Consider the following 24578-nt stretch of genomic DNA (forward strand, 5'->3'; position numbering starts at 1 on the left):
GCTCCTGGAAGCTATGTGTAAGTTTCATTCAGTATAGTCAATACAAAAGTAGAAAGATAATTAAAAAAACATTAAAATTTCTTCTAATTTGATTCAATAATCCAAATATACAATAATATGTTTTTACAGTAGCTATACAAGCCAATCATTATATTTAATTGATAGTTTTAATAATTTCACCATGTTTTTAATTAAAAATATAAATTTTATATAAAACAAATGTTTTTGAAATTTACTGTTTTTGAAATACAGTATATACTATAGTATAGTACTGTATTGTATGAAAATTACACTTACAAGTTAGAAGTAAATATTTTTGCTTGTTACAATAACAAAAATTTAAGAATTGGTATGAATAATTTGTGTATTTAATATTGAGTTATAAAAAAACAATACAGTTAAAAATACTCAAAATAATTAAACTAATAGATTTCTTTATTGCTAGCTAAATTCTTCATATGTCTTGATCAAATTTAATCTGTAGGATCATGTTTTTTATATATTCATTTTCATTTACGATTAAAATATGTGGTATTAAATAAATATGTTATTGAAAATTTTGACTATAACAATTCAGAATTTTATTTTATGCCAGTATTCTTATATATTTGAAAATTTGATGTCAAATATTGAAGAAATTTGTAATGTAACAGGAGAATTTAAGATAATTATTGACAGAAAAATAGACAGATAATCATGAATATTTAATTGAAATTTTCAAAACTTCTCATTTTGAGATAAAGTAATGTTAAAAAATTATCAGAGTATTTTACTTGTTCAGAAAAGAACAGGAAAATTTAGGCACTTTTTTGCAACTAGATTTCAAACATAATTGTTTGATAAATAGTAATAAAAGATACTTTATTTAAAACCAAATCTATTAATCTGATTGATTAAAAAAGTAAAAAAAAATCCAAAGAAAAAGTCAATTATAAGTCAAATATTTAATATTGGCAAAAAAAAGGAAGGAAAAAGTACTGAAACATACAGAACAGCTTAGATGCAGTGAGTTAATGCCTCTAAAATTATGCAAAAGCAAAAGATTATTAAAAAACACAATTTGTTTTTCTTTAGTCATTTTTACATTTTAAATCAGGGCTACAGAGTCAGAGTCAAAGACAATTCTTGAGTTACTGGAGCTAGAATAAAACTGGATTGACTCTGAACTTTAATACATTATGGTTCTAAGAAGTAGCTTGATGATTCACATTGACAATGACAAAATGCCTTGTATATTGCATGTATTCAATCAATAAAAAAGTATATAATTAGTTTATTTATTATTTATATCCTATTTTGATGTATGAATTAAGGCATTGTATTGATAGTTNTCATTCATCATTCGATTATATTCTGAAAAAAAGCAGAATATTTCCTATTAATTTCGGAAAATTTCTCGCTATATAAATTACGTTGATGAAAATTATTAAATAATATATGTGAACGCTTACGAATAGGTTGGAAAATAAACAGGGGATTTTCCTCTGAATCATCTTTTGTGTTAGCTTCCTGTTCAAATTACCTATTTGGAAGAAGTTACCACGCCCAATTGGAAGATACAAAACTGGATCAAGGTAAATTCGGCGTAACTTCTTTAAATATTAATATTTTGGACTCACTCCCCTCATAAGTTTTTTAAATGAAGAAATTAGAAAATTTGTCACGCGGTAGTTGGACACTTTGATAGAACCTATGTGATAGTTATCATTATCATCAATTCCATTTTTTTCCCCTTCTTCCCTTACCCTCGTTATATGTGATTAATGACCCTACAGAATTCATCCTGTAAAAAGCACTGGGCTACTTAACTTGTTCCTACTGTCAAAACTTATGTGGAAGGTTTAAAAAAATGGCCGCATTCAATTAAAAGTGCTGCCATCTATGTATTAGAGAAGAAATTGAAAGTGTCGTATAAGACGTGACAAGGAACCATCTTTCTGAACAACGCCCACTAACATGAAGGTAAAGGTCCCGGATAGGCGCCCCACCCTCTACAACGCAGCGGTAACAAAATGTGCTAGATGTATTATGGCAACTGCGACCAGGCTAACGGATGAGGGGAAGATCGCTCGCCTGTGTATGCCTTTATCATGTACACAGTCACCATCGAAGCTTTAAGTACACACGATTAGTTCATACAGTATAAGCCTTTGATGTGAATATCCAAGTTAGATTTTGTGAAGGATTGAAAATTGATTTCCCCCCTCAACTATTGTAATGGAAGAGATTGCTTCAACGGAAAACGAGAGTGAGGAAAGAAAGAATAATGATGATACAGAGCCCGGAAATGAGGGGGATGATGATCCTGAACGAGACAGTAACGATGATAAGCGAGTGGAAGTTAAAATCGAGGATGATAACGATGAAGAAAAAGACGAAGATAAAACCGAAGAAGAAAGGAATGAAGATACAGCCGAGGAGGAAAAAGATGAAGATAAAGTGAAGGAAGACGAAGAAGAAGAAAAGGATGAAGACAAAGTCGACGATGATGATGAGGACGACGACGAAGATAAGGAAGAAGCTAAAGATGTTCCTGCATTAAGTTTACTATCGTGTCCGAGGCCTAGTCTGACTGGTGCTGATGACGATGATGATGATGATGGAGACGAAGAACTGGAAGCTTTTCTTCAAAGAAATTTTAGCGAAAGAAGACGAAGTAGATGGGGTCTGAGACGTGGTTCTTCGCCCTTTTTACCGGAAGGTGCTCGAAGACGATTATCATCATTTACAGTATCTTCTGGAGAGTAAGTAGAATTCACTCAATAAAACTTCTTAATAATATATATATATAAATATATTAAACTTCTCAAAATGAACGTAAATAATGTTAATTCTCTTTACATCTAAAATTATTCAAAATGGCTGCAAATTAGAGAGTAATTAAATACTTCAGAAACAACAAAAATTTATAACAGTCGGTAGTCAATTTCTTGTAACTAAATGAATTTAAATTCAATACATTTAAAATATCTAAGCATTAAATCACCTTATACATCACGTTTTATAGTGTTAACGTTATCTATTTATAGAAAACACGAGTAAAATGGCGTCCTGAAAATTAGTATTCTGTGACAATTCTATCTCTAGAGACCTCTTATCTGTTATCATTACGTTTAAAGTAACAGTTAACACTTAATCAACACACTGATTTTTATTTATACTTATGTTAACGATACGAGATTACTACAATGGATGATAACGTTTTATTCTTAAATCGCGTTAAGAGAGGCCCGTGTCATTAACCTTTTTAAGGCCCCCGTACATAAAAACACACAAGTTTTAAAGAAATTATATTTTAACGAAATGAATTTGAAATAATTATTTTTGAGGCCCCCGCGAAGGACCAGTTTTATGTATACTGTGGCCCTTAAAACAAGAGGCCTCTCAATCATTTTTATTGGCCATTAATGCGAGGCCTCTAGGTCGTGACTTATCTAGTTATATGTAAATTTGGTTTTATGAGATATGGTAATGCAATACATAAGGGAGACGTCCCCCGGAGGATTTTCTATGGGAAATTGGCCCTATTTACATGTTACTACATGAAAACCCGGAAAACTCCACGTGGCTAGTGTTTTCTATTAGGCCAGTGGTGAGTCTATACTTAAATATGAAGGCCACGTCAATTGTTTGTTAGCCCCTCTGTGATAGGACCAGTTTGTTGAATAATTCCAAATTTATTATTGATGATTCTAGGGAGAATATTTACAATACTCAATGTCAAAATCTGCATATAAATTAAATAGTCTTTTAAAAAAACAATCTGTAAGAAAAACATCCGCAATCTGATACATCAATAAATAAAAACGTGGAAAAATCCTTGAATTGTCTAAATTGAGAAATTCGTTTCTTGACCTAAATTATGATGTTTTAAAGAAACTAGAATTCTAATAAATGTTTAATGATGAATCCTTATGAATTATGAATGAACGATAAGAAAAAAGAAATCTTTTCTATTCGTTTCCTAGATAAATTTAAATGGAAGGGATAACCATTCTCTCACGATACTCACGATCCTCATTAACTTAACTTACACCTGCCTACTTAATAGTTTGCATGTGTTTTGTTCAGACTTGATACACATTTATTATCAATTTAAATGCAAAAAGAAAAATACCCGACTATCATAAATAATTAATTTTTGCTTCTTTTCCACAATTCCGCGATTGACTAATTGATTTTAATAATAAGCCGCGCGTGAGATTAGAGAGCTAAAACGAGTTTTGCGTGCTTAAACGTGATACTTTACTATAGAAATGAATGTTTTTCTTATTGGAAGTACGCAAAAATTGAACCAATTACGAGCAATTTGTAAGTTTTTCTAGAAACTGATCCGAATTTTTTAAAAACTAGATCCATTAAGCGAGCTCGTAGTTGAAGTTTTAGCGTGCCTTGGCCAAATATCAAAACTTTTCATTTGGACTATTATAGATGATATATTTCGCTAAATGGCATTAATATATTTAACTCGTCTTGACAATTTAGTCGGAAGAGTTGATTATTTCCACAAAATAATATTTATAAGACAGGATAACAAATACATTGATATGATTACATGAGCTACTGCTGTCTTGCTAATGGTATGAATAGGTGGGTGTTCGTACCCCCAACAACGCCCAATAATAGATGAGGAGTTCTTGTATCACCGGGAGTGGAAGTGTCCATTCGACACCCCTACATCAATAATCCAGGGCCAAGGGTGGTAGATGACCACACCCAAGAACCCCCCGTCCTTTTTACCACACCCACATTCACTTGTGTTTCTATTCGATATCAACTTGTTTAGTAAGCCATGACCGCATCACTTCTGGTATTCGATGGTTTATGGAATTTCTCTACATGTGTTTCGATTTTTAAAATTCTCTTTATTAATTTGAACTTATTTAATCGAAATTTTCCACAATAATTTACAGTTAAATTCCAAGAGGTAATTTATAATAAACATTATCAATGAGGAAAGGTGTAGACAATGCAAAAATGAGCATCTATACTAAGTACAGTACAGCTGCACTAATCAATTGTTAAGTATGCAAAAAATGGCATACCTAAGTTCTCTCTCCGATAATTAACGATCTGATGTGTTCAATAGAAAATGAGGTAGCTTCAGTAATAAATTAAGAACATTTTATGGTCAAATAATTTCATTTTTCACACCGAATATGAAGAAGTTCGTCACTACTACCGTCAACGTGTCCAATTTTTATACTCACGCTTTTCATGTTATTTTCTGAATTTAACGGGATTATTAAGCTAAATTTATTGCTAAATATAGATTAAATTATAATTAAGATCTTAATTAAGACGTGTAAACGTAATAGGAAATCCTATTCATAGATGAATAGACCATTTAATATAGTCACGCGAGATAATTTATCGTAATTAGAGCTTAAGAATCTTATCATCAGCAACTTTATTATTCAATTAAGGGAATTATATTAAAATCGGTAGAAATATGAACTTCAGAATTAACATATGAACTTTAAAGTTCTAGAATAAGTCGTTAATATCAACAGTTATATTATTACTTAGTTATCAGGATGTAATTCGCGTTGTAACTGGATAGATTATAATTTAAATGTTATTAATTTCTATACAAAATTCAGAGTGAAACGTCGTTAAATATATTATAAGGTACTCTAATACATATTTAAACCTATATGAATTGTATTCAGCGTTTAATTCCTTAATGGGAAAGTAATATTTTTAATTTTCGGAGTGATGACAACGTTTAATGGACATAACAGGTGCAGTAACGACTTGTCTACAGTTCAAGGCTATCGAATAAATATCGCTAATGACTTTAGCTTGTTTTCGTGATGTAATTATGTCATCTTATTTCCTTGTGCCTTTTTTGACGTTCTCTAGAATGACTGGACGGTTAGAGAGGACATAAAACGCCTTTTCTATGATAAGTATTCTTAAAACGTGGAACAATTCGAATCCTCCCTTTACTTTATGACTACATTAAAGTAATATAGGTTATGCCTTCCATAATCTATTCATTCTGGAGTCTGCTGGTGTTCAAAGAGGTTCGATTCTCTTCGATGAGTTTCTCTTTAATCATGAGATTTCGTGGGTATAGACCCTCTCCGATCTCTAATTAACATCTGTATATTGTTATAGCATTTGTCAGTAGTAAATAAAACTTCTCTGTTATAGCGAAACGGCCATTTCTATAGACGAAGGAGAAGTAACAGAAGAAGAGATTCTCGAAAATATCAGATTACATAAAGAATTAATAGAATCGATTCGATATCAGCCATGGAGAATGAAAAAAAAGTACAAATCATTGAGGTAGGAATTTTATTTATTAATTCACTAATAAATAATATAATTAAAATGACTAATAATACTTTTAATAGACAAGCGAAGACGTATGTGAAGAAACACGAAGGAGAATTGATGCAGAGCAAAAAGTCTGGAGATATCTTCACCAAATATACAATCATTTTATCCAGAGTAAAAAATAAAGATTTCAATCTTTAATTATTGTATCTGATTAAAATTGTGTCTTATTTTTAACGCGATATAACTGTAATAAAATATCCATTAATTTGGTAAAGTTAATTAATTAATTTTCCGGAATAGAGTGAATCGATTTTACTTTCTTCTTTTGATATCAAGTCGTGGATTCAGCTTTAATTTTTAATTTTATTCTTATAAATTTATTAAATTATTAAAAGATTTAATTATTTAAATAGCTTATTACAATTTTTATAAAGCAAAAATAAATTAATCTCGTGATTCTTTTTAGGGTTGGAACAAGTTTAAGAGAGAGGTTGCTAACTTGATAGTTATCCTTACACCATGGGAAATGAGAATAAAAAGAATAGAAAGTAAGTTCATTCGAATTAATTTTCCTTATTTTTATTTATCTAATTTTTAATAAATTTATTATTATTTTTATTAAACGTATCGGTTTTCTTAGGTCAATTCGGTTCGGTTGTTGCATCGTATTTCACTTTTCTTCGTTGGGTGTTTTGGGTCAACTTTTTTATTACTATTTTTGTCTGTTGTTTTCTCATGGTTCCTGAGGTAAGACTCGATCCATATACACTTCATCATTGACCATTACCATCGNGGGCTTCTTTTGAAAATAATTTATTTAATAAGCTTCAAAACTTTTTATGGTACACCTATGTTCTGCTCACGGCACACTGGTTGAAAATCACTGTGTTAGATAACTTCATTTGACCTAATGTTTCTATCAATGGAAGAAAAGATAAAATAATATTTCATTTTTAAGTTATAAATTGTTTGGACTGAAAATTTAGTTTTTTACACTCCAAACAACAATCGGCAATCATTGCAAGTAAACCTTGTAATATTAATATTATTCACCAATATTAGACATGTATGGCAATACTGTTCAATGATTCTATTACTTCAGATGAGCTTTATTGGTAATAAGTATTTAATTTAAACTGTTTTTTGACATTTAAAATGTATTGAAGACAACATTATGATGCAGTATTAAATGAAAAGTTATTGTAAATAAGAAGAATATGAAATAAAGTTGCTGAACATTACTTATTTTATGGCGTTTTTATTATTTTTCTAACTGTTACTTAACAAAATTTTATTAAATTAGTTATTTAGAAACTTTTTCCCTCATAAAAAGAAAGCTCCTAAAATTTGATTTAAAAACTATGATGTATATAATAACGAAGCAATGTGGTAATATTTTTTGTTAAAAATCAGTCTTCAGTTCTCAATTTTTGGTAATATGAATGAAATAAACTTGAATAATTTTAGTTTAGTTAAAAGAAATAACCAAACCATTCTGGTTGTAATGATTTACTTTATTATTTGTATTAGCAGTGATGTATTTTAATTAAGCTTTTAGGATGTTCTACAAGATGCACTATTATCTCATTTTTGTAATAATATAATTATTCTCTGAAATTATCAATATATTTATATAAATCAAATATAATACATAATTAAAACAGTTTGTTCAAAAAACTGTTATTGTTGTTGTTAATAATTTACATATACTCTATATTCTATTAAATATGTATGTAACTTTTCATGTTACAGCCTGCCCAAAACATTTTATCATAATTTTTAAAAATGCAAAGTGTTATGTTATATGAAAAATTCATTTTCACATGAATTTTTTATATAATATAACACTTTGCATTATATATATTTAATATGAATTTTTCATTAGTTTATGTTATATGAAAGTTTGCTACGTTAATCATTATTATACACACACACATATATATATATATATATACATAGGCTGTTTCTTTTTCAAGCTTTGATGGCCCATAAAAAAAAAGACAAGTGTAAATAACAAAATGAATTTGTTACCAAAAGTTAGGTACAAACATGGTTACTTTTCGACATAACACCGTGAAGATTGAGGCATTTGTCATATCTGTGGAAAAGCTTTTCCATCCCCTTGTCATAGAATGTTTCTGCCAGTGAATTGAGATGGCTTTAACATTGTTGTTTTGAAGACCATCATTAGTTCATTAGTCTCAAACTTCTGCCCTGCTAGCCACATTTTCAATTCAGGAAAGAGGTGGAAGTCTTCACACATTAAAAAGTTAAGCTGGGTGGAAGTCTTCATCATCTTTAAACACCCAACATATTGCCCTGATTTAGTGCAGAGTGACTTCCACCTCTTTCCTGAACAGGAAAAGTGGCTAGGAAGGCAGAGGTTCAAGACTAATGACAATCTTCAAAAAAATGTTAGGACCCATCTCAAGTCATTGGCAGCAACATTCTATGACAAGGAGATGGAAAAGCTTGTCCACAGATATGACAAATTCTTCAATCTTCATGGTGATTATCTCGAAAAGTAACTATGTTTGTACCTAACTCTAGTAATAAATTTATTTTGTTATTTACACTTTTCTTTTTTTTATGGACCATTGGAGCTTGAAAAAAAGTCCTTGTGTATATATATATATATATAACTTATAACTTTAATATCTACAGGTTTTATGAATGGAAAAAATTGCCAAATGGAGGCAAACAACCTTATTTCATCTATTCTGTTCAGTCAAATGGATTCAATATGAAGGAAAGGAATTGGACAACTGAGGAAGAAAACAAATGGGCACAAAAAGGATGGTCAGGACCTAATCTTTTAACTATGGCTGGGCTTTTTGATATTTGGAAGTCTGAAGTATCAAGTTTAATTTTAAAAATTATATTATAAAAAAAATTGTGAAACTATAAATAACAGTTTAATTCTTTTTAGACTGGAGAATTGCTATACAGTTACACTGTTATTACTGTTGAGGCATCATCATCATATGCTTATCTACATTCTAGAATGCCAGTAAGAATATTAGAACTTTATTAATGTAAAATAATATTTTATCTAGTTATTTTGACATTCTCTCTCTCTCTCGAAATGCAACTCATAAAATGTGTTTACTAAACTTTCAAATATTGATAGTAGTGTGTACATATAGGTAATTATTTGAAAGTTTACATTATATGTATATTTCATCAAAATTTATCAAAATCTTAATACATTTTAACAAAATTATATGAGAANAGACTGATAGCTTAAGATATTATATATATTAAAAACTTTTTGAATAATTTATGCATTTGTAAAAATTGTAATATCCACAACTGCTGTAAATATCTGTTTGCTATACATTGGATTTTGGTTGGTGTTTATATTTGTATAAAAATTGTAATAACTTTTTCTTCAGTTTTCTGCTAGTTATAGCAGTTCTGGTGAACACCACCTCTTTTTTCATGCTACTCTATCTTGCACTCATGTCTTTAGCTCCTTATAACTATCCTCTCTTCAATCATCCACTATTTTGATTCTCCTCCTCTCTTGTTTCTTTCTGCCTACAATCATTTCTTCCATTATGTCATTCCGTAAGCCTTCCTCTCGAATCATGTGTCCTGTAATAACTATTTGTTTCCATCTGTTAATAAATTTAATAATTAAATAATTCAAAGTAATTCTGTAATCAGCCCACCAGTGGCCAAGCAATTCTGTTCCCTGAACATTGGGAGTTTGATCTTGGGTTTGCATCTTGCCAGGACAGGCTGGCCACATGGAGTTTTTCAGGTTTTCTCCACATCTGTAATGCCTGAATAGGGGCCAATTACTCTTAAAAAGACCTCTCGGAAGGCATTCCCCCTAGACAGATCATCCAAGTGTTGTGTTGCCGTAACTTAACTAAACAAACAAACAAAACAATTCTGTAATGATAACTTATTTGTATGCAAAATTCAAAATCTGCTGCTGTTAAAATTTTATTCAATTTTCTGTAAATAAATAAAAACATTAACATTTTATTGCTACAATGATGATCTTTAACCTTAAAATTGCTAAACTGTTACCATTGTGAAAGAATTAAAATATTATAAATTTCAAAATAAAATAAATGTTTCTCACTATCTGAAAACTGAAAAAATTTCATAACAAACTAAAATTCAGTAATATTGGTAATTAATGTAATTAATTTTTAAAATCTTAAAATAATGGCATTTTAATTGTGGTTATAGTTGAAGAAGTTTGACGATTTGAAAATTAAAGATAATTATCATTAAATGTATTTACAAAATTTGCCTTAAGATAAGCACTAACTTTTTCATTTCCGTTAAATTTTTATTTCTTATATATTTAATGACAAACGTAGGATTAGTTTCTGAACAGTTTTTACTTATAATAAAGCACAAATTTATGTGGAATTTTATGTGTTACCTGTTGACATAAACACTTTGTAAAACAAGATCACACTATATTTTATAACAAAAGTATATTGAATTTTATAAATTTTATCATTAATACTTTACTGATTGATGTCTTTATTTTTTAGTATATATTTATTAATTAGTAATGTAGATAACTAATGAGAGTATCTTGTGACTTAAGAATTGATGCACACTATAATTATTTGAGGTGTAACTTTGCACAGCAAATCTTAACCACATTTTTGAAATTCTCTTATCTCTTATCTCCTGAATTACAGAACTGCAAATCACATTGAAAAGACTTAATTTATATGAGAATGCTACTGTTTTCAAAAGTCAATAATCTAGTTCAAAGAAGCCTATAACTAAATTTTTGTATTGTGCATGTTCAGGGAATCTCTAACAATTTGTTTTCTATTAATTAATATGCATCTATGTCCTTAATTTAATCAAAATTATTCATTTAATCACTATATCAGTGTATTTCTATTAATAGGACTTATCATACTGGTGTACAAGCTTGCAGACTCACAGTTACAGTGTGAAAGTGAAGAACAACGAAAAGAAATGAATAATTTAAAATTAATATTAATCGTTATTGGAATAAGTTATTGGAGAATAAATGGAATAGAAAGAAACGGCAACAACAAAATAAATTTGTTTATTGAATACCTGCTGAGGAGGGACATACAAGTCTGAAACGCAAATTGTATGTGTCCAGGTAATTGAAAATAAAACAATTTTAATCCGTGTAACTGTGAGTCTGCAATCTTGTACACCAGTATGATAAGTCCTATTAATAGAAATACACTGATATAGTGATTAAATGAATAATTTTAATTTGTTTTCTAGTTTTACTCTAAATCGATGGTGCAAAAACATTTTGACTGGTAGGCTAAATTGTCACAAGTTGTGAGTATATGGACTACAAACCTTTTGTATATTTCCTTATACAAAAGGTAGGCATAATTTTTATCATTTATAATCATGTGGATCTGATTAACATGTTTCATAAGCCATATTTGGTCTAAGGGCCGCAGTTTTGGCACCATTGTTCTAAGTCATTGATATTAATGATAACTTATATGTAGCTTCATATTTTCTGAATGAAATGAACTTATTTTAATTTAATTTTTAATATTTTGTAGTTCTTTAATTTTTTTATTTTAAATTTATATTTCTTTATTACATTTTGCAGACCTGTATTAATTCAAAGTTCTCATTTGGAAGATTTTTCTGAGAATATAAGGACTTTATGTCCTATGAGATGGGGTTTAATACCATCATGGTATAAAGGTGAAAACAAAAATTTTAAATTTAAAACTACCAATTGTCAAGCAGAAAATATAGAAAATAAACCATCTTATCGAAATTCATTGGCAAAAGGAAGAAGATGCATTGTTTTAGCTGATGGGTAAACTTTGATTTAGAAATTTTTTTTCTTTTCTAAATTTTGTTCTTTTATCTTGTATCATGTATTATTAACATTAAATAATATACAATATTAATATTTATTATCATATAAATTCTTAAAATATATTAAAAATGTAGAAATTACTAATATAATATTGATTTTTTGTTAAATATGAGAGTTAGTTCAATTAGATAATTTATGCTCTTTTCTGATATTTCTGATATAAAACTAAGTTCTTAATAGTGAAAAATTTATACCAACAGCAAAGGCATCTGCAGGATTTTATCTTTGAAGCAAACATATATAATTTATGTGTTTGGTTAGCACAATGTTGCTGTTGAGAATGTATCATACAGGAACACTTTAAGAGGAAAAAGGTTGCTTTATTGACTTGGCAACCTTTTTCCTCTTAAAGTGTTCCTGTATGATACGTTCTCAACAGCAACATTGTGCTAACCAAACACATATAATAGAGAACAACAAGCAACCTTGATTCATATATAATTTAAATCAACTAACCAACCAATTGATTTGTAAAAATTATTTTCCTTAAACGGGTTTGTCTATTTATACTATCTTCATGACTATGAATTATAAACACACACATAAGACAAGCAAAAAACTAAAACTATGTTAAAAAGATAATGAGTCTTCCAAATACAGTAAAACTTCTCTAACTCAAACGTCTTTATTTCTTTAACTTGAAGAAAATGAAGCACTTGGTGGGTCTCAATGGAACAGCATAGGGATTTAACATCTCTAGCTTGAATTTCTTAAACTGAATCTTCTTCAAGTCAAAGTTTTTCATGGTTCTCCTGACACTGATTTATGTTACTTTCAACTTCCCCAACTCGAATTTTAATATTTATTCTAGCCAAAGTTATCTTAATTATTGGATTTCCATGAAATTTTCAGACAGTTAGTTGCATCTACAGTCCAATACCAATTTTCAAACAACATTCCACTCCAGAGTTAGAGGTCCTCTCACTTTATCTCAACAGATGTGCCTGCAGAATTCTTCAATTTCATTAGTTACATTGAATATTTGGCTGAAAGGCATTACGTGGGCTGTTTAAAAAAGATTCTTTATGTAATGCAAGAGAGGTAAAAATACAAATCTATTAAGAATTGGCAGTTTTTACTCTATTGTTCTCTAGCTCAAATTGTCTGTAACTCAAATTTTACAATTTTCTTGCTTCTTGGAGCTTTGAGTTAGAGAAGTTTTACCAAGGTGTGCCGTCCATGAAAGCTGTGGAAGTGCTGCTTCCCTTGTATTTTCTAAAATATAAATACATATTGTGAAATTATTTTCATATTTTAACATATATTAATTTTAATTAATTCAAAGTTTTATTACAACTGCATTATGTATCTTATTACAAATTTCTATACTACATGTGAAAAAAAAATAAAAAGATTACTATTGTATATTTGAATACAAATTTGTATATGCATATTCCCAATGGAAGTGCTTTATTGTCTAATATGAGATAGCTTCCATGTTGAAAATATTTGAATGGTGTAAAGTGCCAGATTATACACATTTGCGCATACACTTTACAGACCTCTTGCAGTTTAGCTGGTGGATGCTATACACCAGTGTTTCTCAACCTCTAACGAATTGTTGTCCCCCTTCAACGTAGTATCGCCCCCTTCAATAAAACCGTTACATAGTATCGCCCCTTCACTTCAAAATTCCGATGACGAGGGCCAAGGCTAACACCAGATTCATACTGCATTGAATAGACTGGTGAATAGTATAATGTTATTTGTTTAATTATTGTACGATATAACGAATAAAATAGCTACTTATTTTTAATATAATGTTTTATTTACTATATCTCCCAGAAAATTTTTTCGCCCCCAAAATATAAATTGTTACTAATTGCCTCCTCAACATGGAAAAACGCCCACTCGGGGGCAATATCGCCCCCGTTGAGAAACACTGCTATACACCAAAATATCATATAATGCTTCCAATAATTCTATTGATGATAGGAAAGCTGGCATAGCTTCCCTATCATCAAATGTCACTGCACACCACTGTGTTTTACTGTAATATAACTCCTGCATTTAAAACTTAAAGGGACATTTTATCACAGTCAGACTAGTTACTTTGGTATAACAATTATTAAAATAAACTTACTCTTATAAGGAAAGAAAGAAAAATTTCAGGTGAGATAATTTATCCTCTCATGGTCCCACTGTGGGTGCCCTTGGCCAACTATAGGACTTTTCTGAGAACAGTTTTTTGTTTTTTTTTTCTTTTTGAAAACTTGTATGTTAGTTATAATTAAAACTTAAAAGGTTTTCAATGTTTAGAAACTACAAGCATATATCATATCTGAAAATAATTTGTCATATTCTTTTAAAGCAGAGATGCACAGCATACTGTCTGCAGTTTGCATGAAGTCCACTAAATGTTTCAATGGCCTATAATCTGATTTTGATAAAAATATTATTATATTAATAGGCCTACCTGATATTTGAAAGCACATCGGCATTATTTTAATTTAAATGTGTATAATAATGTATTTATTAATATATAGATTTAAATTAAAATAATGCTAAGGCACTTATGAATTTAGATTTGTATTGTTGGGTTTATGTAAAAATATTTATTTATTTAATGTCCATTTGAATACATTTTAGATATTAAACTGCAATCTGTTTAAAAATAATGTAACCTAATATAATATAATATCTAAGTTATGCATACCTATTTAAAAATATATTTAAATATAATGATTAAATTTAAAAATTTAGCATTAATAAAACTAGTAAATAGACAGGATTAGAATTACTTTTAAAAAAGTTGTGAACATTTTTTAAAACTTTCTTATAAGAAATTAACAGAAGAAAACACAGGGCTTTTTCATTATTTTTATCCTTTATCCATTTCATACTTCAGGAATGAAGTATGAAATGGATAAAGACAGTTTTTAAGGTCTTATGACAGTTTTTATTGTAGACTTATCTACTTCAATGTGTAAAATAAATTTTGTCAGCAATGGCTAAAATCATAAATGTGTATAAATTAACATTAATAAAACTAGTAAGAATTAGTAAGACAGTTTGTTTCTGAGGTGTGATAAGGACAAAGGGTGAAGAAAAATGAAGAAGCCATGTGTTTTCTTCTGTTAATTTCTTATGAAAATATGAAAAAAATTTTTTGTGAATTTTTTAAAAATAAAATATTTATTACTGTATACAAATGTCAAGATTATATCATCATATAATTGTTGTTATATCCCCAAGTTAAAGTTATAAAAGAAATAATTTGAAGATTTTAATTTTTTCAAACAATTACTGTTGTATATGTTTTCATATGCAATTATATACTGTACTAACAGATGAACCTGGTGTTGCTCGGGCAAAAAGTAACAATAGCAAAGATTAAGATTATTAGATTATAGCTGATCTTACCCATTTTCACCAGGTGCAAGAATTAGGTCTCCCTCTTCAGAAAATAATTAGAGTTTTTGTCATATTCTTTACGAGAGTTTATTCTTTATGCTTTGCCAATTTGAGAATTTTTACATTGTCTAAAAGTATGTTTGATTTTATGCAAAAATGCAAAAACTGCATCTAAAATAGTACAGTAAAGCAGAGTTCTATAAAATAATCCTTAACCCTCTCCCTCTCCTGCACGGGAATAATTTCCAAAAATCCCTTTTTGTGTGCATTCTTGTGGCATACCCTACTAAAACACAGTTAAAAACAAAAAGTTGCATCTAAAATAGTACATTAGAAGCCGTTCTTCAGGTTAAGCCTTAATCCCCCTGTGGGGGAATTTCCAAAAATCCCTTCTTAGTGTACATTCTTGTGATGTACCCTAACTGTGTACCAAATTTCCACTTTCAACTCCTAACCATTTGGGCTCTGTGATTATTATTATTATTATTATCAACCCATCTTGATTATATTATAAGATTTAAAATGTTTTATATTATAAAACATCATATTTGTATTTTGATTTTTTTTAAACTGTTTAATTGACATTTAGTTTTTATAAAATTAAAACGAATTTACCTGATTCTGTTATATTTAGAAAAAATACTTAAATTATTTAGATTTTACTATTTGATACCATTGATGAAGTGCAATGATAAGAATTTATAGTAAGAACTTTAAATAATATAATAAAGCATTCAAATTAAATAGTTTTCACAAACAAGAAGTAAAACACTACTATGCATATGTAGCTAGAACTATTTCTAAGATTATCAGCACAAAACCTTTCTCACTAATTTCTAGCCTTATTAACTGGAAGGCCTATTAAGAAGGCCGAAAACGTTTGTACTCCAGTTAATAAGGCTAGAAATTAGTGAGAAAGGTTTTGTGCTGATAATCTAAGAGATAAATCNTAAATTTATTAAATTATTAAAAGATTTAATTATTTAAATAGCTTATTATAATTTTTATAAAGCAAAAATAAATTAATCTCGTGATTCTTTTTAGGGTTGGAACAAGTTTAAGAGAGAGGTTGCTAACTTGATAGTTATCCTTACACCATGGGAAATGAGAATAAAAAGAATAGAAAGTAAGTTCATTCGAATTAATTTTCCTTATTTTTATTTATCTAATTTTTAATAAATTTATTATTATTTTTATTAAACGTATCGGTTTTCTTAGGTCAATTCGGTTCGGTTGTTGCATCGTATTTCACTTTTCTTCGTTGGGTGTTTTGGGTCAACTTTTTTATCACTATTTTTGTCTGTTGTTTTCTCATGGTTCCTGAGGTAAGACTCGATCCATATACACTTCATCATTGACCATTACCATCGAATCGGGTAATAGTAGTTATAATTTTAGATCCTAAGAGGTTTTAATGACGAAACGGGTATGCGAAAAATCGCTAAAGATGACGAAATGGAAAACGAACCTAATTTAAATTCAGTGTGGAATTTTGAAGTAAGTTTCCATTAAAATATTAAGAAATTATCCAATTTCGCTTTTAATTCTATGATATTTACAGGGTTATTTAAAATACTCTCCGATTTTCTACGGGTATTATGGAAATCAAGAAATGACTGACGAGGGATATAGATTGCCATTAGCATACTTCCTAACGTCCCTTTGTGTTTACATCTTCAGCTTTTTTGTCATTCTCAGGAAGTAAGTGAACAGAAGAATCATTTTTGCGGATTTTAAGATAATTTATATATTAATTATTTGTTTTAGAATGGCAGAAAATGCCCGCATGAGTAAGTTATCGGAGAAGGAAGACGAATGTACATTTGCTTGGAAGTTGTTTACTGGTTGGGATTATATGATCGGAAATGCTGAAACGGCTTATAACAAAACAGCGTCACTAGTTATGGGATTCAAAGTAAGTATTTAGATAAATAGATTAAATAAATTAAAATTTAAAAGCTTAAATATTCACTCTACGCAGGAATCAATTTTAGAAGAAAAGGAAAAGAAAAAACAAGATAAAAAGTGAGTTTTCCTCATCAAAATTTCAGTTTCATTTCATCATTTTTCATGATTTTTCCTCTTTTTTCAGCTGGAAGCTGGTAACATTTCGAGTTATTGCGAATTTTCTTGTATTAATTTTGTTAACATCCAGTGCCTATGCAATAGTTTTAGTAGTAGAAAGATCCGAACAACCAGAAGCCAAAGAAGGGAACTGGTGGAGGGAACACGAAGTACGTACAGAGATTTTATATATTTGCTATAAAAATTATGCAAAGATTTTTCTCGTGTTTTCTAAAAGCGAGACTCCTTTTAGCTTCAAGTAGTTGTAAGCGGTATATCCATTATTTTTCCAAATTTGTTTGAGATGATAGGAATTATTGAAAAGTATCATCCTCGTGTTCAACTCCGTTGGCAATTAGCCAGGTAGGAACTGCAAGAGTTACACAAAAGTAAAATATTGGGCGGAGCATTTACTAATATATTATAATTAATGTTCTTATAATTTCAGAATTCTAATACTCAATCTTCTAAATTTATATACGTTAATTTTTTCACTTTTCAATCGTGTTATAGGAATGGTGAGTTCGCAACTATGAATTTCATTGAATTTACTTTGTAAATAAAATGATATATAAACATAATATTGCCATTAAATTCGCAGATAAAAATATTAAACGAACTAAAATCAAATGTCACACTAACCATGGAAACAATGGATGAAAAAAAAGCAATTATTGTTAATAGTACTACTTTTTATCAAGAGCCTCCTCTCGAGAGCCGTAACTTAGTGTTAAACCATTACGAACCAAGCCATTACGTTCAAGATCAACAGAGTACAGATTTTCAAAATTGTACCTTGCGTATCATCCAAAACTGTACTTTAGCACTACTTAACAAAATACAAACAACAACATGGTTTACCGTCAACGCTACGGATTTATACGACGCTTTTAATAATACATTTCCATACGGATTTGATACTACAACTTATTCTTATAACGCTACTGATGATAACTCCAACTATAAATCTATGGTTTTGAATATTGTTAACTTAACTTCACTCGGTAACTGGAGTTATTCAGCAGATACCAATATAGGATTTCAACCTATCTACATAGAAAACAATTCTAATCCGTTCGAGATGGGTGATAGTTTTTGGAAATTGCCAATTAACACTAGTCATCTAGGTTTAGATGACGAAAACTTTACGGAAACCGTGAAGAATATATTTGATGAACCTTCCACTTCTACTAAATTATCCATGGATGATGTTGCTACGTGGTTGCTGAATTCTACTATGTGGAACGGGACAGAAGAATCACTCATGACTACGGAAGGGGGAGATCCCGATAACTGTACAGTATTTTTACGAATTTGTCCAACTTCCAGCGATACGCTCTCTCCGGATTTTAATTTTACTTTTATTAATTATACAACTTTACAACCGAACGTGTCTGAATGGATAGAAGTGGATGGGAATGCCACCGATTTGGATAACGCGACATTAACGACTCTCGAGACCACCGAAAGTCCCCATATTGTTTCAACTATGTTGTCACCCTGTAAAAAGTGCACCGATACCAAAGCATCGAAGCGAGACGATATCCCATCTTTTGAATCTGTAAGGAAAATGTCTGACGAATTCAAAGAAGAATTAAAAAAGAATTGCTGGGAGACGATGTTTGGTCAGGTATTTATTAATTTAAATTATATATTAAAATATGATAGCCTTAATAAATAATATTAATTAACAGGAATTGGTTAAATTAACTGTTTCTGATCTGGTGATGACAATTGTGAGTACTTTAGTAACCGACTTTATCCGTGCTGTTTTTGTACGCTATGCTAATCAATGTTGGTGTTGGGATCTGGAAAAGGGATTTGTATGTTGATATTACAATTTAACCCATAATAAAATCATTTCAGAATATTTTTCTTAATATTAATTAATTCGTTTACAGCCGGGTTATGGAGACTTTAAAATTGCTGAAAATATTTTACATCTTGTAAATAATCAAGGATTAATCTGGTAATTATAAAATTTATAATAATATTAATGGTAGTTAGTTTTTATTATTTTTAAATACTGTTATATTCTACAGGATGGGCATGTTTTTCTCACCGGGTCTTCCAGCTATCAATACAGTCAAATTATGTATCTTGGTTTATTTTCGTTGTTGGGTTGTCCTCACTTGCAATATTCCCCACGAAACTGTGTTTAAAGCTTCACGTTCTAACAATTTTTATTTTGCTCTTTTACTGATTATGCTCTTCCTCTGTACTTTGCCTGTGGGATTTGCTGTTGTGTGGTTAGATCCTTCGTGGCATTGTGGACCTTTCAGGTTAATATTTTAATAAATTTAATTAATTTAACTTTATTCTATACTTAAATCTTTACTTCATACAGTGATTACTATCGAATTTATGGAGTTTTCACTACTTATTTGGAATCAGTATTCCCAAGTTGGCTAAACAAAATTATGGAATATGTTACTTCTCCGGGTGTTGTTATACCTCTTTTACTGCTTCTTGTGTAAGTTTGTAATAGTTAATTTTATGATTAGCCTTTTTATTTGTATTCCTAACGTAATAATATTGCTTTTTCGTAGATTATGCATCTATTATCTACTTTCTTTGACGGGATCTCTTCGTGAAGCGAATAATGATCTTAAATTACAACTTAGAAGAGTAAGTAGAGAATTTTCTCCATTTAAATAAAAAACCTTTCTATCGTTTTAAAAAATAAAAATATTTATGTTAATTCTAGGAAAAATCTAATGAAAAGGGGGCTAAATCGGAAGAAGAGGCTAAAAGTAATTATTTGTCATATTTTTTAAGCTAATTATTTAAATAAGTGTTCAATAAAATTTTAATATTTTTAAAGAGGAAGAGGGGCAGGACCCAACGAAATGGTCATCTGCTAAGAAAATATTGCCTGTTCTGCCAAATAAATTCCGTTCAACTAGCAATATACCTGGGGAAGACGATGAAGAAGATGAAGATGATGATAAACAAACAGGTTTAAAGTGAATTGAACTTCTAAATTAAAATGTTGAAAATAAAATGTTTCATTAATGTCGAATTTAAATTTTTAAAAATAATAAAGTTCGAGTTAGTGAAGATGAATTGATTTTTCGCGTGCACATAATCAGTTACTGCCATGCAATATGCAAATTCGTATTGTATATAAATTATAATTCAGTGAAGGACAGTATATTAGAAACAGAAAGCATAGAATTTAGAGTTGCAAAGTTATTTAAGCTGTTATAATAAAAATAAGGAATTGATTAGATTCGTTGATGGTTAAGAGCTAACCAACAGATTTAATTAATATGAATTACTATTTTGAACCATTTTAAACTACAGATGAACCTCCAATAACTACTACTTTTATCTTTTTATGTTTTTATCAGTACCCGTTGTATGACTGTCATTAATTTATGTTTTATAAATTATATAAATAATTAATTATCTTTAGTATGTTATGTTTTTCAAGATACATATAGCCTATATATATAATAATCACGATAAAAACATTTGTATTTTTTATTTCTATTATAATGTAACCTCTCGGAGGATGCTATGTCTTTATTTACACCAGTTCTTAAATAAGATTGGTAGGAAACCTTAAACATAAAAACAAAATATCTGCAAAATATTTCTTCGATAAATTTAAAAATAATAAATGTATTGATATATAGTATTAACTATTTTAATATTTGATTTCTCTCCTTTAGATTCAAGAAGTAGAAGAGTTCAATATTCAGAAGACGAGCAAACTGAAGAACCAAATGAAATTCAAACAGATTCTCAAAGTTCCGAAAATCATAAGAAATCTATTCCACAAACAAAAAAAAGGTACGTTGAATATTTCTTAATTAAGTTAATTTAAAAATTTTTACGTGTTAACTTTATACGTGTTCAGGACACCAAAGCCATTACCAAAATCAGTTGAGAATCTTAGAAGAGAAGAAAGCGAAGAAAAGAAACGGAAATCGAGTCGTGGTGCCTCGGGTTCTATAGGAAGCGGAGAAGTACCAGTTATAACAATCAGCCAACCATCAGAAAGTGGTCTATCGAACAAAAAATCTCAAGGTTAGATTATTATTGTATTTATATATATAATTTTATAGATTTTTATGACATATTTTTCCCCTAGAATCTTTAAATAGTCTGGATAAGAAAGCGACACCACGACATGGCAAATTGATTAAAAAACACTCGGAACCCGTTACTTTAACACCTTCTCGAGGTAAAAAAGGAAAGAAAAGAAAAGGTGTTAGTTTAGATGAAACGGTTTCCGAATCTGATCTCGGAAACAGCACCGAAAGTAAAACCGATGATACCGAAAATTCTGATCCTGAAGGGAGTGTGCTCAATAATCAATCAGGCCAACTAAAACGCGATCGTCGTAAGACTGAACTTAATCGTTCTCAGAGTAGCAGATCACACAGTAGTTCACTAGATACTCCTCCTCTAATAGAAGAAGAGGAAGACGAAGAAAATAATAAAGGTACCCTTCCTCTTGCCGCAAGCAAAGCCAAGTTGCAGAGACAACAGGCAGACTCTGATAGTTTAGAATGCTCTGCGAAACCTGTTTGCTTGGATATCGAATCCGGTTCTTCCAATGGTGCCAAGGAAGCCGAACAACCCAGAGAGGAAGAAAAGTGAATAATACCACTAATTGATTTGCAATTATATTTAATTAAATAGCCAACTAAATTCATTTTGTTTTTTATTAGGAAAGCTAAAATTCAAAGATTAAGTACTGACTCGCTTTGATGGTGCAAACTGGTATGTTTAATTATTTTGTGATCGTTGATTGTACCATTTAATATATGTAAAACTTCTGTTTTGTTTTATTCAGATTTATGATCTGGACTTATCAGTTCGTTCTTCATTATCCGTTATTAATGAGATCATCTGATTTTACTCAGATGTCTTCTCGTTAACAATAGATATTTATTGTTGTCCATCATCCATTACTCCGAAGATCAACAGGAAAACCTTCAAATTACAGCTTTTTTAAAAAAAAAATTCAGTAGATTTTTCCCTCATCTCTCCTATAAAAAAATGCAGAAAAAAATACCAGAAAAGAAAGCCGAAAATGTTGGACAATTTGATTGATTATCATTTCGTATTTTACGATTTGAACAATTTACAAGAACAAAAGAATCTTTTATGTAGATAATTAGAAAAATGAAAATTTTATTATATACAAATAAAAATATCTGTTTTAGTTTTTTTAATAATTAATAATTATTAATAATATCAATAAAATATATTTAAACTTGTTGGATCGATTTGTAATCATGTTTAAATACAATTTTATCTCCTATATTATTATTATTATTATTGAAACAATTTTAAAGTTAAAAAATATATATCTTATATTGTTGTAATATAAATTCTGAAATAAATTCTCGTTGAAAGTCACAAGAACAATCAGAATTTATCTCAGTGAACGTTCTTATATTAAAGTTAAAGCATATTTTAAGCCGTCAAATTTTCATACTTTCCTAGAAAATATTTAAAAATTTCTTCACTAAATTTAATAATTAATTTAATATTATACTCAATGCATCATATATAATATACAGTACTACATCTTCTATACATTACATTGAATATAAATATCTCCATAAATGGAAATTTTATACACAAATTCAACATGAAATATTAAGAATAAATATTTTTCATAGCAAATATTTACTATTTCTATTAGCATTTTCCGTTTTATGGTAAAATATTTTATAAAATTCTTAGAATTTGAAATTATTTAATGTGACATTTTACTCGTACATTATCAAACTTATGAAAAAATTTATAAATATTTTCGTATATAAATTACATATTTCTATATTTATTTAATAAATTATTGTTTATTTCCTCGTTTAATATTGTCAATAGATAAAACTTTTGACAATATTAATTTTTTTGACCATGGAAGTTACAAAATTTGGCAATCATCCTCGATCAATACCCAGTTACGATGTATGTAAACTATATAAAATAATAAAGCATTACAATATAATTTATAGATTACTGGAAATTGTGGTGTTTCGCGGCTTCTTCTCGATGCTTGCTTCATATTTATTTAAGTTATAATAAGTTTTATGTATGTAAAAACTTTGTCAGTGAGATCAATGTAGTTTTAAATGCTAGATTCTATATTTCTAGAGTAATTTTCTAAACTAACTTTATTTAAATTTAATTAAAATCTACCAGCATTAAAGATTATATCAATAATTAATATAACACTTACTTTTTTGTCAATGTATATTTGAACCTTTTCGTTTTTGAAAACAGTTGTTAGAAGTCTACATTTTCAAATATACAGTCGAATTTGCATAAGTCGTCATAGGTATAACTAGAAACCGTCGGTTAAGTAATCAGTTTTCTGTGGTCCCGGTCGACTTACATATATAGGCAATAATGTTAAAGAAAACTCTGGTTTACTCGACGCTGTTTAACTGCTCACCACTGGATAAATCGACATACTTTTTCTGTCCCACACGTGTTTAGACGTCTGATAAGTCGACTCCCCTCCTGAAAAAAATGAGTTCACACCACAAGTGTAGCTTAATGTCACAGTAGAATCCGATTTTGCATTTTCTCACCTTTCATTCATGAGTTATTTGCAGCGAGTGTTTCACATTTCTGTTAGAAATGATTATCTGAAACCTAACAACGCTTAAGCTGAAGGAAAAATACGAAATATCTGAATTTGAATGTAATAAAACTTCGCAAGCCGAATTTGCAAAACAAGAAAACCTTCCAAGAACAACATTGGTGGGAATTATGAAGAAAAAAGAGGAAATTAAGAAACTTTTTCTTGGGTCTTCATTGCGGCTGTCTCGAAAACGCCAAAGAAAGTCGCCGTACAAAGATATGGAATACGCTAGCTAAGATATGGTTCGTTAGCTAAAGCAAATTCGTTCGTCGAATCTTCCTGTTTCGGAGCCGATACTTAAACAAAAAGCGATGGAAATCGCTAAGGTACTTGGATTAGAAACAAACTTTAGTGCCAGTGATGGATGGTCAGAAAGATAAATTGCAT

The 24578-nt window shown here is 29.4% G+C and overlaps 1 protein-coding gene across 2 annotated transcripts; it reads left to right on the top strand.

Moving 5' to 3' along the window:
• Positions 1 to 1331: 1331 nt before the first annotated feature.
• Positions 1332 to 22759, top strand: LOC111632659 (transmembrane channel-like protein 2-B). 2 transcript variants are annotated; one of them, XM_023377150.1, is made up of 25 exons: positions 1332 to 2744; positions 6160 to 6294; positions 6363 to 6459; positions 6755 to 6836; positions 6929 to 7035; positions 16913 to 17011; positions 17076 to 17215; positions 17282 to 17429; positions 17496 to 17539; positions 17607 to 17748; positions 17832 to 17941; positions 18027 to 18096; positions 18180 to 19208; positions 19273 to 19401; positions 19480 to 19547; positions 19621 to 19860; positions 19926 to 20051; positions 20128 to 20206; positions 20286 to 20331; positions 20403 to 20537; positions 21256 to 21376; positions 21444 to 21613; positions 21678 to 22185; positions 22261 to 22312; positions 22386 to 22759. In XM_023377150.1, the coding sequence occupies exons 1-24, from the start codon at positions 2218 to 2220 to the stop codon at positions 22298 to 22300; spliced, it is 4392 nt and encodes a 1463-aa protein (XP_023232918.1). In that variant the 5' UTR covers positions 1332 to 2217; the 3' UTR covers positions 22301 to 22312; positions 22386 to 22759. The 2 variants fall into 2 exon arrangements, with proteins under 2 accessions (XP_023232918.1, XP_023232919.1); XM_023377151.1 differs by lacking the exons at positions 1332 to 2744; positions 6160 to 6294; positions 6363 to 6459; positions 6755 to 6836; positions 6929 to 7035 and adding exons at positions 16524 to 16640; positions 16733 to 16839.
• Positions 22760 to 24578: the final 1819 nt, after the last annotated feature.

The sequence above is a fragment of the Centruroides sculpturatus genome, unplaced genomic scaffold (assembly GCF_000671375.1).
Source record: "Centruroides sculpturatus isolate CEXI.00-Female unplaced genomic scaffold, Cexi_2.0 scaffold733, whole genome shotgun sequence".
NCBI lineage: Eukaryota > Metazoa > Arthropoda > Arachnida > Scorpiones > Buthidae > Centruroides > Centruroides sculpturatus.